Raw genomic sequence first — 14,940 nt, forward strand, 5'->3', positions numbered from 1 at the left:
TTGTTATGATCGTTTCCAATGAAAAACTCAGGTGTCTAACGTTATCACACTCATTCAATGCTGACTGGGGGTAATGACTATTCACTGCGCCTACAGTGCCACAGTTATATCAATGTTTGCTATAAATATGTTTCCACCGATACCAACGAAAGACGGAGATTCCTTACATGCCAGAGAGAGAGGCGAACCATTAAATGCCACGCCATACTGAGAGTTAAAGCGCTGCAGACAGAAGTATATGGGATTATAATTTCGACAGCAGAAATGTTAAGAACAGAACAGTTTCAGAAAAAAGAGGACTAATTTTTCGGAATTTTGGTGCTACTTCTATTATATAATCCGATCAGCTCAGCAATATGAAAACTAACAATATGGAAATGGGAGGGAGCTGTCGACTAGCACATATGATCTTCACTCTTACTGTACTAATTATAATAGGCAACTGTAACAGAATATCTGCCGGTAAGGGAGATTCTCTTTCCTTGGGCTCATCGCTCATTGGAAATCAGACAATAATTTCAAAGAATAGGACGTTTGAATTGGGGTTTTTCAGCCCAAATGGAGGCAATAACTGGTATCTCGGCATCTGGTATGCCAACATAGCAGACAAGATCATCGCTTGGGTGGCTAATAGGGAGAGTCCGGTGAAAAACAAGCCTGGCGTTCTGAAGCTGTCAAAAGAAGGTAATCTGGGACTGCTTGATGTAGAGGGCACGTCTCTTTGGTCGGTCGATGTATCAAACAAGATCTCACGTGCTGTGCTGTTAGAATCTGGAAATTTTATTATGTTGAGCGATGACAATAAATCTGAGACTCTTTGGCAGAGTTTAGACTATCCTGTAGATACCGTGTTGCCCGGGATGAGGATCAGTGGAAAGAAAAAGCTAGTCGGTTGGAAAAGCTCATTTGATCCTGCTCCTGGGCTTTTCTCCCTTCACTTGGATCCATCTGGAGCTGAGCAATTCGTGCTAACATGGAACATTTCCGTCCAGTATTGGGCGAGTGGAACTTGGGACGGCCACATATTCAGTGCAATTCCGGAAATGGTAAACGGAGACTACTACGAAGCCACCATTGAAAATACAAGCTCTGGTTTGTATTTCAGTTATAAATTGCTAAACGGGGCATCACGTTTTCTCCAACTTAAGTCTGGAGGAATACAAGAATATGCTTTGTTTGATGGCACTAAATGTACCTTGGTGGCCACTCACCCCAGAGATCAATGCCGCGTATATGGTTTTTGTGGCGCTTACGGAAGCTGCAACTCCAACAATCTTCAATTTTGCAGTTGCGTGGAAAGCTTTGCCCCGGCAGACATCCGCGCCTGGAATTCGCAAGACTGGTGGTCAAGTGGCTGTGTTCGGCAGAGCCCATTAAACTGCAGTGCCCAAAAAGGCAGCACTGACGAATTTATCGAGCCTGGTGTAACGTTGCCTGATGATTCAGCTACGTCGTACTCGGCACCCACAAAGGAAGATTGCGAGAAAGCATGCCTCCGCAACTGCTCGTGCACAGCCTTCGCTTTCATTTCTCCTTCGGGACCCTGTCAAATCTGGTCCGGAGATTTGCTAAACATGCATAATTCTCAATCAAATAGCGGATCGACTGTTTCCATTCGCGTAGCAGCCTCTGCACTTCCAAAGTTTCACAAACCGTCGTCCAGCAAACTGAAAATCATAATTATTGTGACTGCTCTCGCCCTTGCTTTGAGCATATTTTCATTTTTTATGTGGCTAAGATATCGGATACGACCACCTATGGAGACGTCTGAGGATTCCTCGGACTCTTCTCTTAAAATGTTTAGTTACAAGGAGTTGAAGATTGCTACGAGGAATTTTAGGTCTAAGTTGGGGAGTGGAGGATTCGGCTCAGTTTTCAAAGGATCTTTAAAAGACGGTACACTTGTAACCGTAAAGAAACTGGAAGGTTCAAGACAACATGATAAGCAATTCCGGGCGGAAATCAGTTCTCTTGGCAACATACAACATGCGAATTTGATCAGGCTTCGAGGGTTTTGTGCAGAAGGATCCAGAAGGTTACTAGTTTATGATTACATGCCCAAAGGCTCTCTAAATTCCTTACTGTTCACTAGTAATTCCATAAGTAAAGGGAAGGTACTGGACTGGAAAACCCGATTCCAGATCGCTTTAGGCACTGCACGAGGTTTAGTTTATCTCCACGAGGAGTGTAGAAATCGCATCATTCATGGCGATATAAAGCCCGAAAACATTCTTCTGGATTGTAATTTTTTACCCAAGTTAGCAGATTTTGGGTTGTCAAAGCTTGTGGGCAGAGATTTCAGCCACTTACTGACTACAACGAGAGGAACAATAGGGTATTTGGCTCCAGAGTGGATCTCCGGTCTTCCCATCTCTCCCAAGGTTGATGTTTACAGTTTTGGTATTACGCTCTTGGAAATCATTTCTGGTCGAAGAAGTTTAGATTTAAACGTGCAAGATTCAAGTAAGTATTACTTTCCTGCCTGGGCTGCAACTCAAATTTGCCAGGGGAAGATGATTAGTGTTGTGGACGAAGGTATTGCAGCGGAGACAGATATTGAAGAGGTCAGAAGAGCAACCGTTGTAGCATTGCTATGCCTTGAAAGGGATGAGGAGGTGAGGCCAAGCATGGGACAAGTGGTGCGTATGCTGGAAGGGAATATGAAGCCTCAAACTCCCCAGCTGCTGAGCTCTGCACTCGTGGACAAACAGGCAGACCGAAGCGACACAAGCTAAGCTTAGGAGTACCCTCAAACTCCGCAGATGTTGTTGATTATGTTTGTCAATTATATAAGAACTATAGTCTATTGTCATGCCCACAACTTAAGGATGGTAAATCATTGAAAATGTTGATGAATTTTGTTTAGAAAAAAAACTTTAATGATTTTCTAAAAGAAGTTTAACGATTCAAACTATCATCTTATGGATCTATAATACTTTGATGATGATTCAAACCATCACCCTAAGAACTTATAGTTCTTTCTTCTCGGATAGAGAAAAAGTAGAATGCATCTAGGTAGCTCCATATGATATACTCTTGATAATGATATGTTTATTGTTCACTAAACCTTGAGTATTACTTTTCTTAGAAGTTCTTTCTGTTAGATTGATATTTTATTTATAGATTAATGAGTGATATGATGGATGGGTAAGATTAAGAGGCGTAATAAATGATTAGGATTTAATAAAACAAGATTAGCACATATGCTTATGTGGGACATTGATAATTAGAAATGTATCATGGAATGAATGGTTGAGATACAAAGATGGTCTCTCAATGATATATGACTTTAAACAAAGATGGCAACCATCCTAAGAACACCTTGATAATAAGAGTAACACCTTGTTATGACAAGACACGTTATTCAACTTGTAACTTTGATATAAAATATCCCATCTTTACTAACATGATCATCATTTGGATTTTTTTATTCATGACAAAAATTTACTATGTTACTTTATGCATGAATGGCCATGAAATTATTCTCTTTGTAAACTACTAACTATACAAATCCAGTAAGGCCTAAAGGATGGTAAATAATTTCCACAAAATCTTCCTTGTTTTGTGAGAAAATTAATGCTATGATACAAAAGATCAAACTTATAAATGATGATCTCAACTTAGACATGTGACCATGACACTCATTAATTCACAAACATAGAATGGAATATTTCTATAACAACCTCTTTAAGAGCTCTAGCCTAGACATTGATGATCACAATTTAATAATATCACAACTCTCACACACATAATGCATATCCACAAAATATTATTTCTTTAGTTTTAACCTAAGAATATGTGTTATCTAAACCTTCCTCAACTCACTTAATCTGTTATACTATTCACTAGTTTGTATAGTGAATTATAGCTACAAAAGTGGGCTCCAATATCTTCCAATAATTTATTAGTAACCTTAATTACATAAAAAATGGAGTCTAAAGCAATAGGAAGAAGTTCTAGAGTAATTAGATAGACTAGAAATCATAGGCTAGTTTATAGCAATTGGCTGGTAAATCCAAGAAGAACATACCAAAGGAATTTTCATGGACAAATTTGGCTGAAGAATTTTAGAGAGAAAAAGAGAGATTTTAACACTAATACATTTGGCATAAAATTCCGATGGAGATTTCTGATAGAGAAGGTATATTGTGATCAAATTTGAATTTTTTTTGAAAAAATGCTCGATTTCGTCGGAATTCCAATGATAATGCAACATTTGGTTTCAATGGAGAAGGAATTGGCAATGACATTTGGGTTTTTTTAGAGAAAGTGCCCGTGTTCGTCGAAATTCCGATGACCGCATGCATTACTTAAAAAAGAAAAAGACCAAGTCATTTCATAAATCCTGCCTCTTCGTCCCCTCGACCTCTGCCATTATAAAATCCCACCTCTACAGGGAACCTATGGGTTTAATCGTCAGCTATCATAGCTATCTACTAGTGCTTCAGCCGCGGAATGAAGTGGTTCCTCCCATGCCGATTCTAGCGAGTGAATCCGGATTGATTACGTGCTTAAGAAGTCGCAGGTGGGGGTCTAGTAAGTCAAGAAGTTATTGTTGGGCCCCAAATCCCTACTGTTGAGGTTGTGGTGGGGAAGATCATTGGTGTGAAACCAGCCGGTTCTGCAGCTCAGGCTAGAAATGGAGGGAGTACGATTCAGTTTTGTGCTTTCCCAACGAATGGGAATTATTGACCTAAAGAAGCAAGCAGAACCACATTGGAAACAACCCGAATTCCTGGACACTCACTATCGAATCTCCATCCATCTTTGCTGGCTTCAACCACAACTGTTCGCATAAGCATCCCTTCCTGGTCAAGTGAACGAGTGCCTACTTAAAGGCTCTCCCAAGGTATCTTAGTTCATTGTCTCGGGGCATATTAGGGGATCACAATACGAAACATGCAGGTAGGGGGCATCCCCTTATGAACACGAAGGAGGGAGGCGGACATAGGTTCCCTATGGGTTTAATCGCTACAGGATGTAGGAATGGTTTAATCGCTGCTGGAAAAAGGTAGGGTATAATCAGCAAATTCATTGTTATACATATTCAAATATTTAGATTCAAAGTTTATTATAGATTTATCAGATTAATTGCCAATAGCAGAGATGGTGAGAGGTTTCTGTAATATGATATGATCGATTTAAAAGAAGAATTTCTTACAAGACCTAAACCGTTGAACAATCCTACAATCATGTATTAATTAAACACTGCATTTTAAATAATGAACAATATAGTTAGCCTGAAACATATTAACACTACTTTCCATATTTAAAATATATCCTAATTAAGGAGAGGGATGACCTAAACCTGCGTGATCAAGTGCCATTATGTAAAATATATCCTAATTATGGATGCTGGTATATATGGTTGTGACAGAAAATTCCTACTGTCGAACCATGAGAGCACTGTGTAGTGATCGAGTGCTATGTCTTGTTGATGTTTTGGAAGGGAGCATAAGTGTACTGTTAGGAAGGTGGTATAAAATGGAAGCTAAGAGGTACAAGGTTATGAGGTGTGGGCTAGGATAAGATAGGGAGGTAAGTGATGAAGGATGTAATGGTGAAAGAGTAAGTTAGGATATGTTAAGGGTTTGGAAGGTAGGAAAGTGAATGGGGGGAGATAAAAGGATGTGAAGGATGGAATGGGGTTAGGTAGGTGAAGTCAAAGTAAGTGTGTATGAGGTTAAGGTTTAGGATAGGATGTAGGAAAGTGGAGGAGGTTAAGATAGGGGATATGAAAGGTAGATGGAAGGTAATAATGATAGGAAGTGAGGTAAAGGTTATGAGGTGTGGCTTAGAAAATAGGGTGTAGGAAATGGAAGGAAGGGTCATATCACTTTGAGAGTTTTCACCGAGATGAGTAGCCCAGGTATGGACCTCAAATCTTACAAGCCATGAGGATCCACTTGTAGTAGAGGATCATATACTTGCATCTTGGGAGCTTATTAGGAGTTCACCTTGAATTTGGGAAATATACATAGACGAGATAGAATATTGATCAATACAAATTACCTAGCCTCATCATGCATAAATACAAGAGGTATAGACTATAGCAAGTACATATCATGAGCCAAAGGATCATATTCGAGAGTTGCTTCATCTCCAATCCTCTACATTTTTAAGATCCACAAATGGGGTTGAGGATAAGTCTTGGTTACTTAGCTTGGACTTATGCTTTGGGTTGCATCTATATGTGAGCAACCTAAAGGCATAATTTTCAATGCAATTTTTGAGAGGACTTGATTCCACCTTGTGGTACTGGGAGGATAAAATGCACCAACTCACATTGGAAACCCTCTCCAGATACCATTTTGGAGTGCTTCAAAGTGTGTTCTATTTCAAAATATTTTTGACAAAGATGCGTAGATGAGTTTCACAATTTACATAATAAGGTTTCATAGTGGCTCAACATGAGAGTTAGTTTTTGGAGTTCTTGTAGTTTGTAGATTACATTCAAGACAAGTTACTTGTCAATTATTTCATTAGGGGTGGAAAGCCCAAAATTTTAGTTTTCCTACACATGGCCAATCCAAATGACTTTAGGGTTGCTATGGCAAAGTCTCTTATGGAAAATGAGGTACATGGGAGGACACACGAGGCATGAGAGAAGTTTGTAACCTTGATGAAGGGACTAAAGTGTCCATAGGCCTCCCCATCCTTCAAAGGATAATTTAGACTTACTATATGATTTACAAAGAAAAACCCAATAGTATCAATATTAGGAACAAAGTTCTAGAGCATAGTAGGGGCCATAGGGTAGTCACATTTGACCATCATCGACACAAGGATGTTTTAGGTATCAGAGACTATAGGGCTATCAAGCTAGGCCTTCTATGACTCAACAACCTTTTAGGGGAGAATCTAGTGTTTTTAGTAGTTAGGATCTTCTAATTACAGTGGGGCCTAGCCAACGTAGGGTTATATGAGAGGCACATGTTATGTATATGTTAGTATCAGACAGAGAGTGCCCACAAGGTTTTAGAGTAGGTGAACACCATCCTAGGATGTCAAAGTAGATAGTTGATATGTGGGTCTTTACCCTCCCAACCACTCAACATATACCACCATTGGTCTTTACCCTCCCAAACACAGAAAGGTCAACAGAAGATTCACTGCTGCAAGACTCACTTTTTGTGACAGTCTCAAGCACTTAGGACAGTCACTCCTTTCGTGGCCATTCTTCTTCACACAACACTCTCTAACATTAATTATGATGATAGTGTACCTCCTTAAACCTTCCACCAACACCTAACTCAATACCAAACTCTTTCCCAATCTCGCTAATGGACTAATTAACTCAACTCACTGTGAAATTGTGATGGTCAATGCAAGGTTTAGGACAATAGTAATTAGGATCTTCTAATTCTTGTGGGGCCTAGCCAACATAGTGTTATATGAGACAGGGGCAAGTTCAATAGTGATGTGTATTAGATTGTCATCAAAGTTTCCTATAAGTGTTACTTTGTATCAGCATTAACCACTTATTGTCATGGGAATCAACTAATAGACAACATAGTTATTTATCATCAACCTCCTTTTTTTCACCAAAGTGATAAAAAAATTTAAACACAATGAGAATTACAAAGCAAGAAAGTAGATACATAACGTAATCTAATCTCCATTTGCATAACCTAAGAAGGTAGATACAACTAAATAATCTTGAAAGAATTTCATATGAAGAGCACTATTAGAAAATAACTTATGTACCATGTTAGTCTATGTAGCTACTACTAATTATTGCATAGAAATAGATACATGTGTTAGAATGTGTTCAAATAGTAGCTATCTCGAATAGGATAGACCCTATAAATGTAACTTGTAATTTGAATATACCTTGAAGTGTGCAATATGGAAGGTTTATATTCTTAATCTCCTGCCCATTTCTTAATTTAAAAGATGATATCTTTATGAAATATCTCCTCTATTAAATATCTTTATTAACTTGATTTCTCCTCCAATTCTTGATTAATGCTTGATTGCATGTTCACTTGGAATTGAGTTGATTTTATAATTAAGAGATCACTTGAATTCTAGGTAAACCCCTTCAAATGATAGGGTAGGCTTCCTTTTATACTTAATATATGGCTTGAAAGCATTTTATCCTGATGGCTTTAAATTAAAGTACTTTCTCTTCTATCTGGTATTGGTGGAGCAGAGGTTGCATTGCATCATCCTAGGATACATATTTCCGCAGATACAAGATAAGTTAAATGTATCCCAGGTCGATGCAAAGCAACCTCTGCTCCAGAGATCACCAAAAAATAGAGAAAGAACTTTAATTTAATGCCATCAGGATAAAAGTATTTAATCAAGACAAATAAATGGTATGCAACTATATCTATTTGGAATGCATTACCCAAACAGTGCAATCGATCAGTCGCCTTTGAAAAGAAAGTGGTATGATGAAATATTTAGGCATAAAATAGATGAAATGCACTCCATACTACTGCTGCACAATATTTTGGTTGATGATATTTTTAAAATAATGAAGGAAGGTGTATGTAACAACCAAATTCATATCATTATAAACAATGAATATTTTAAGATCCTTTTATGATGTATAAGTTGAGAATATTTTATGAAAGGTCCCTAAATGAATACACTTTAAACTAATTTTAGCAATGACTATCAGATGTAGACAAAATGAATGCTTTTTGGATTAGGATGGTACACAAAATCTACTATCAAAAGGTTTCTTTGGAAAGTATATGATTCAAAACTAAGGAAATGCAATTATTTACAAGTTTTAACCTTCTTAGATGCAAAATCCCTTGTTTAGCCTCTCACAAACCCTTAAAAGTAGGGTTTATCATATACCCCTATTCCAAACACTATACCATCCAAATGATGATGGATGAACCTTTCATTTGAAATGTCTAAATACTATCAATCATAAAATATGCCCCTCCTTAAGGCGGATTTTCTATTGCTACTCCTTAGCAAGCAATTTCTTCACTCTTACATTTGCTATTTTGGTGAGCACCTCGGTTCTCCACCCAATCTGCACATCAACCTGTTAGTAATTTATCGTACATGTTAGAGGAGTTCCATCCCCTGAATATTAGGCCTTTTAAATTCATGGAATGACCATTTTCATTGTAAATCAACCAAATCAAATGCCAAATTGCACAAATCTGTTAGAATAGTCAATGCAACTAGTCTAAAGTCTGAGACAAATGGATTATTAGTGCATCTTCCTTGCAAATAAGATTTTAAAGGTCTTCAATGCATTAGGAATTCGAATGCACACTCAAGACAAAGTTACCATAAACCAAAACACCAAAAAATTTCAAGAAAACAAAAATTTGTTGTTATTGCTTGTCCTAGTCCGTTCACCAGCATTCTCTTCCGTACAAAGCATTAGATCAACCATTTGATCAAAAACTCTTAATTGCTGACACACAAGGTCATGAAATGATTTATTGAACTTTCCTAAACTTTTGTAAACTCCCTAAGCCATAAATTCCTATTACATCTTTTTGTTGGTCCTAAGGTCCTTACCAGGCCCTTTACAACAAATTAAAAACTTATTACAATTTTCATCATTAAAGGCCATAATGGACCTTAAGACATTATAATTGATGGGCTCTTCACTGCTAAGACCTTCAAAAGTCTTTAATGGGTTCATTGAGTCCTTTGGTCTTCCAAATGCACCTGCACAAACTTGAATTCTCCTTCAATGCTTGATTGCTTGTTCACTTGGAATTGAATTGATTTTATAATTAAGACATCACTTGAATTGTAGGTAGACCCCTTCAAATGACATGGTAGGCTTTCTTTTATACCTAATATATGTCTTGAAATTATTTTATCCTGATGGCATTAAATTAAAGTACTTTTTCTTCTATCTGGTATTGGTGGAGCAGAGGTTGCATTGTATCGACATATGATACATATTCTTGCAGATACAACACAAGTTAAATGTATCCCATAAAATAGAGAAAGAACTTTAATTTAATGCCATCAAGATAAAAGGATTTCAAGAGATAAAATTTGAGTTTGATTGTCATCATTTACTTTGCCAAATTCTTCACATGTAACTCCTAAATCAATTTCCTACTCACAACAATTTTATTAAGTCTCAAATATAGGGAAACGGAAGGCTTCAAATAGAAAACTTGTACATGCAACTAAATCCATTGGCTAATCAGAAGAAAAAAATTAAGAAACGGTTTGATCATCTGAGAGATGTTGTAGACTTGCCAATCACCAGCCACTTAGATTTTGTGGGTAAGATTTTTTTTTGTTTTGGTTATGGTTGTGGTGTTTGTAGGGAGACATTTACAAATTTATATCTATTTTCACTATTTAATGGTTTATGGGTTTGTACTGGTAATTTAATGTTCTTTCATATTTTTGTATATATTCTTTATAATAGCCTATTATATTGATTTGTTCTATTATGGATAATGGTGTGGGTCAGACGACTTTGTCATCGGTGCATGAAAGCATTGAACGAGTTCTACTTTTAAAAATTACATGAAACATTTTTAATTTATTTGATTCAGTGTTATTTGCAAAAAATGATTATCAATGACATTTCCTTTCTCCAAGAATTGTCTAGGATCTTTCCATCAGATAATATGTAACATCGAACATGACTAAATATTTTTATTACAAATGATTATTTTATTTAATTATTATTTGAGCATGAATTAAAATTTATATCTGTATGAAAGTAGAACATACAAGCTGAAGAGTCATGCAAAAACAAATTTTGTAAAAGAAAGCAAGCAGGCATTATCTTGAATGACATGGAAACAAGCTCATCAACTGCCTAGAAGAGAGCAATTGGAGAAAAGCAGAGGAAAGTGTTAAAGGGTGATAAATAGATAGAGAGTATGCAATACAAACAAACAATGTCTGGAGTGTGTGATGTGATGTCTCTAATTTATATCTGGAGGGACTAACTGGTTTTGGAGTTCCTACAAAACCTATTGGGCCACGCTCGGAGAAAATCAATGTGTTCATGCAAGGAATACCTTTTTTCTATTATGAGAATGATTCTTTTGCACCGAAGGATATTTGGAAGTCAATATCCAAAAATTTCTATAGTGTGGAACTAGAGATGGCGGACTCGAAGTAATTTTCAGCTTTCAGAAGACCAAGAGGTTATGCACACAATCTCCCAATAGAAGGGCGATTTCAAGCATTACCTTTCCCCCCATGACTATTCAGGAAGAAATTCCTTAGACAAAGGAGTATTAGCCTCCATGGAATCAAAAAATAAAATTGAAGCATATACTCTAGATGATGTGGTGGTGTCCTTCGTGAATAACTCTGCACTATAATTGGAAATTCATGAGGGAAACTGCAAGATAGTGATGAGAAATACAATCTTGAAAAGTGGGAAGAATGGATCTTGGTTTGGGTGGGGCCAAGTCAGGTGGCTCCTCTAGAGGTTGACAAGATAGAAATTATATTAGGATTTCAAAAAGATCACACTCGTGGAACTTCGTGTGCGACTGATCGACTATGTTATTTGGGTAATGCATTCCAAATAGATACAGTTGCATACCATTTATCTGTCTTGATTAAAGAATTTTATCCTGATGGCATTAAATTAAAGTACTTTCTCTTCTATCTGGTATTGGTGGAGAAGAGTTTGCTTTGCATCGACCTGACCTACCACCTATGGGGCCAAGTCAGGTGGCTCCTCTAGTTGTTGATGAGATAGAAATCATATTAGGATTTCAAAAAGATCACACTTGTGGAACTTCGTGTGCGACTGATCGATTGTGCTGTTTGGGTAATGCATTCCAAATAGATACAGTTGCATACCATTTATTTGTCTTGATTAAAGACTTTTATCCTGATGGCTTTAAATTAAAGTACTTTCTCTTCTATCTAGTATTGGTGAAGAATAGGTTGCTTTGCATCGACCTGACCTACCACCTATGGGGCCAAGTCAGGTGGCTCCTCTAGAGGTTGACGAGATAGAAATCATATTAGGATTTCAAAAAGATCACACTCATGGAACTTCGTGTGCGACTGATCGATTGCGCTATTTGGGTAATGTATTCCAAATAGATATAGTTGCATACCATTTATCTATCTTGATTAAATACTTTTATCCCAATGGTATTAAATTAAAGTACTTTCTCTTCTATTTGGTATTGGTCAGGTCGATGTAAAGAAACCTCTTCTCCACCAATACTAGATAGAAGAGAAAGTACTTTAATTTAATGCCATCAGGATAAAAGTCTTTAATCAAGATAGATAAATGGTATGAAATTGTATCTATTTGGAATGCATTACCCAAACAGCGCAATCGATCAGTCGCACACGAAGTTCCACGAGTGTGATCTTTTTGAAATCCTAATATGATTTCTATCTCGTGAACCTCTAGAGGAGCCACCTAACTTGGCCCCACCCAAACCAAGATCCATTCTTTCCACTTTTCAAGAATGTATTTCTCTTCACTATCTTGTAGTTTCCCTCATGAATTTTCAATTATAGTGCAGAGTTCTTCATGAAGGACACCACCACATCATCTAGAGTCTATGCTTCAATTTTTTTCTTTGATCCCATGGAGGCCAATAGTCCTTTATCTAAGGAAGTGCTTCCTGAATAGTCATGTGGGTGAGAGGTAATGCTTGAAATTGCCCTTCTATTGGGAGATTGTGTACATAACCTCTTGGTCTTCTAAAAACTAAAAATTACTTCAAGTCCGCCAACTCTCATTCCATTCTATAGAAAATTTTGGATACTGACTTCCAAATATCCTTCAGTGCAAAAACATCATTCTCATAATAGAAAAAAGGTGTTGCTTGTATGAACACATTGATTTCCTCCAAGCGTGGCACAATAGGTTTCGCAGGAACTCCAAAACCAATTAGTCCCTTCAGACATAAATTAGAGACATCACATCACACACTCCAAACATTGTTTGTTTGTATTTCATACTCTCTATCTATTTATCACCCTTTAACACTTTCCTCTTCTTTTCTCCAATTGCTCTCTTCTAGGTAGCTGATGAGCTTGTTTCCATGTCATTCAATATAATTCATGCTTGCTTTCTTTTACTAAATTTGCTTGCACATGACTCTTCATCTTGTATGTTCTTCTTCCATACAGATATAAATTTTAATTCACACTTAGCTAATAATTAAATAAAATAAGCATTTGTAAAGAAAATATTTAGTCATTTGACATTACATATTATCTAATGGAAAGATCCTAGATAGTTCTTGGAGAAAGGAAACATCATTGATAATCATTTTTTGCAAATAACACTGAATCAAATAAATAATAAATGTTTTATGCAATTTTTAAAAGTAGAACTCATTCAATGCTTTCATGCACCGACGGTAAAGCCCTGTGACCCACATCATCTCTCACCGTCGGAATTCTGGTGATAGCTAATGAAACATCCGACAAGGATGCTGTATATCCAACGTCACTTCCATGTCAGACAGTCATCAAGGACCAAACATTGCATCCGTCAGAATTCCAACGCAAATCCGCCAAAATTTTTGGCCAGGGGTGCAAATTTAGCCATCGTCCGAGGAGTTCATAACATCATCGGATGACCGACACAAATGGCATTGTCGAGAAGCCCGATGATTAGTTTTCGATGGTAAAGTTGGTCGGAAGTCTGACGTTGTGTCATTGCAAATCTGACAATTAGCTGTTGGAAATTAGGCCCAAATTTACTAGTGTAATGATAATTGGGGAAGGCCTTGGTTGGACTCAGAAAGATATAAATGGTTGAAATCTCCTTTTGGTGAGAAGGAAGATAAAGGGAAGGCTTTGGATATTTTAGTTGAGAAAGGTAACTCCTTAAATTTGCAAAATCTCACTTTTGGAGCCAATGCAATTTAGGTGGCTTAAAAAGGAAAAATAATGAGATAATGTAGTGCTCCTCCATGATTCATACTATATGATGGTTGTGATGGATCCTGATGGACTCTTTTCATGTCTTGATACTCCTTGTTTCATGCTTTTGTCTTTCATATGTTGAGGTACTTCTGGCTATCAGTGGATAAATTATGGCATTTATAATGATGATATTATATTTAGCGTTACTTGATGGTGTTAGGGATTAATATTTTATGGACCTTGTGATAATGCATTTCTTAGATGATATGGTTTATGTTTACTGTTTATGATGTTATATCTTGCGAGCTAACCCTAATTCTGATAATCTAATTGAATTATGGTTGTTTGATAATGTTATGTTTATGACTATGATGTTTTAGTGTCTGCAAGTGGGTAAGGGATGATATCACATCACTCGTCATGAGAAGGATGTGATGTTATAATTCTCTTTCACATGACTATGTTGATCTGATGTATATATGTAGCATCCTAAATTATATTCCCTTACATTTTAGTCCATATTTTGGGCCCTCACCTTAATGTTCATCCCTCAATGCTTAATTAACACCTGATTATGCTTACATCGTGCAAAAATGGCCTTATTTTCACTTTACACACCACATGGCCCCTTGTCGTGGCCCTAAAATAGAGTAGGACTAGGGCGTAACACTCTAGTCCCCATTAGGACCATAACACCATGCTATGGTCCTCCCTATTTAGGCCCCATTTCAAACCCCTCTTGCATTTCCATATTTGGGTGGGAAATCCATCCCCTTGTCGGCCTATATTAGAAAACTAACATATTTTTCGATGGGAAAGTATATAAGGAGGTTTTCCCCTATCATTTTGATATACAACAATAAGGAAATAAGTATACAAGGGTGAAATTATAATCAGCAAGCATTCAAGAATTGAAGTATTCATCATCAAGCATTTCTAGAGGTCTTCAAGGTAGCATATTCTTCATTCATCAATTGTGGATCAACATTACATCAATCATATGCAAGCATGTGTGTGTGATTAGGGTTTTGTCATGTTCATGATATTTCATACAATATATGTGATTACATTTGTAGACACTTAAGTTTTGTTAATCAATTTAGTTCAATTTATTTCCTT

General features: G+C 36.9%; 1 protein-coding gene across 1 annotated transcript; it reads left to right on the forward strand.

Annotated features, from left to right (window-relative positions):
* The first annotated feature begins 377 nt into the window (after positions 1 to 377).
* On the forward strand, positions 378 to 2,735 carry LOC131042224 (G-type lectin S-receptor-like serine/threonine-protein kinase At2g19130). Its single transcript, XM_057975555.2, has one exon. The coding sequence runs from the start codon at positions 378 to 380 to the stop codon at positions 2,733 to 2,735; it is 2,358 nt and encodes a 785-aa protein (XP_057831538.2).
* The last annotated feature ends 12,205 nt before the right edge of the window (positions 2,736 to 14,940 follow it).

This window comes from Cryptomeria japonica, chromosome 5 (assembly GCF_030272615.1).
Source record: "Cryptomeria japonica chromosome 5, Sugi_1.0, whole genome shotgun sequence".
NCBI classification, from domain to species: Eukaryota; Viridiplantae; Streptophyta; class Pinopsida; order Cupressales; family Cupressaceae; genus Cryptomeria; species Cryptomeria japonica.

Coding starts and splice junctions, on each gene's coding strand:
- LOC131042224 (XM_057975555.2), top strand. CDS start 378: ATGGGAGGGAGCTGTCGACTAGCACATATGATCTTCACTCTTACTGTA.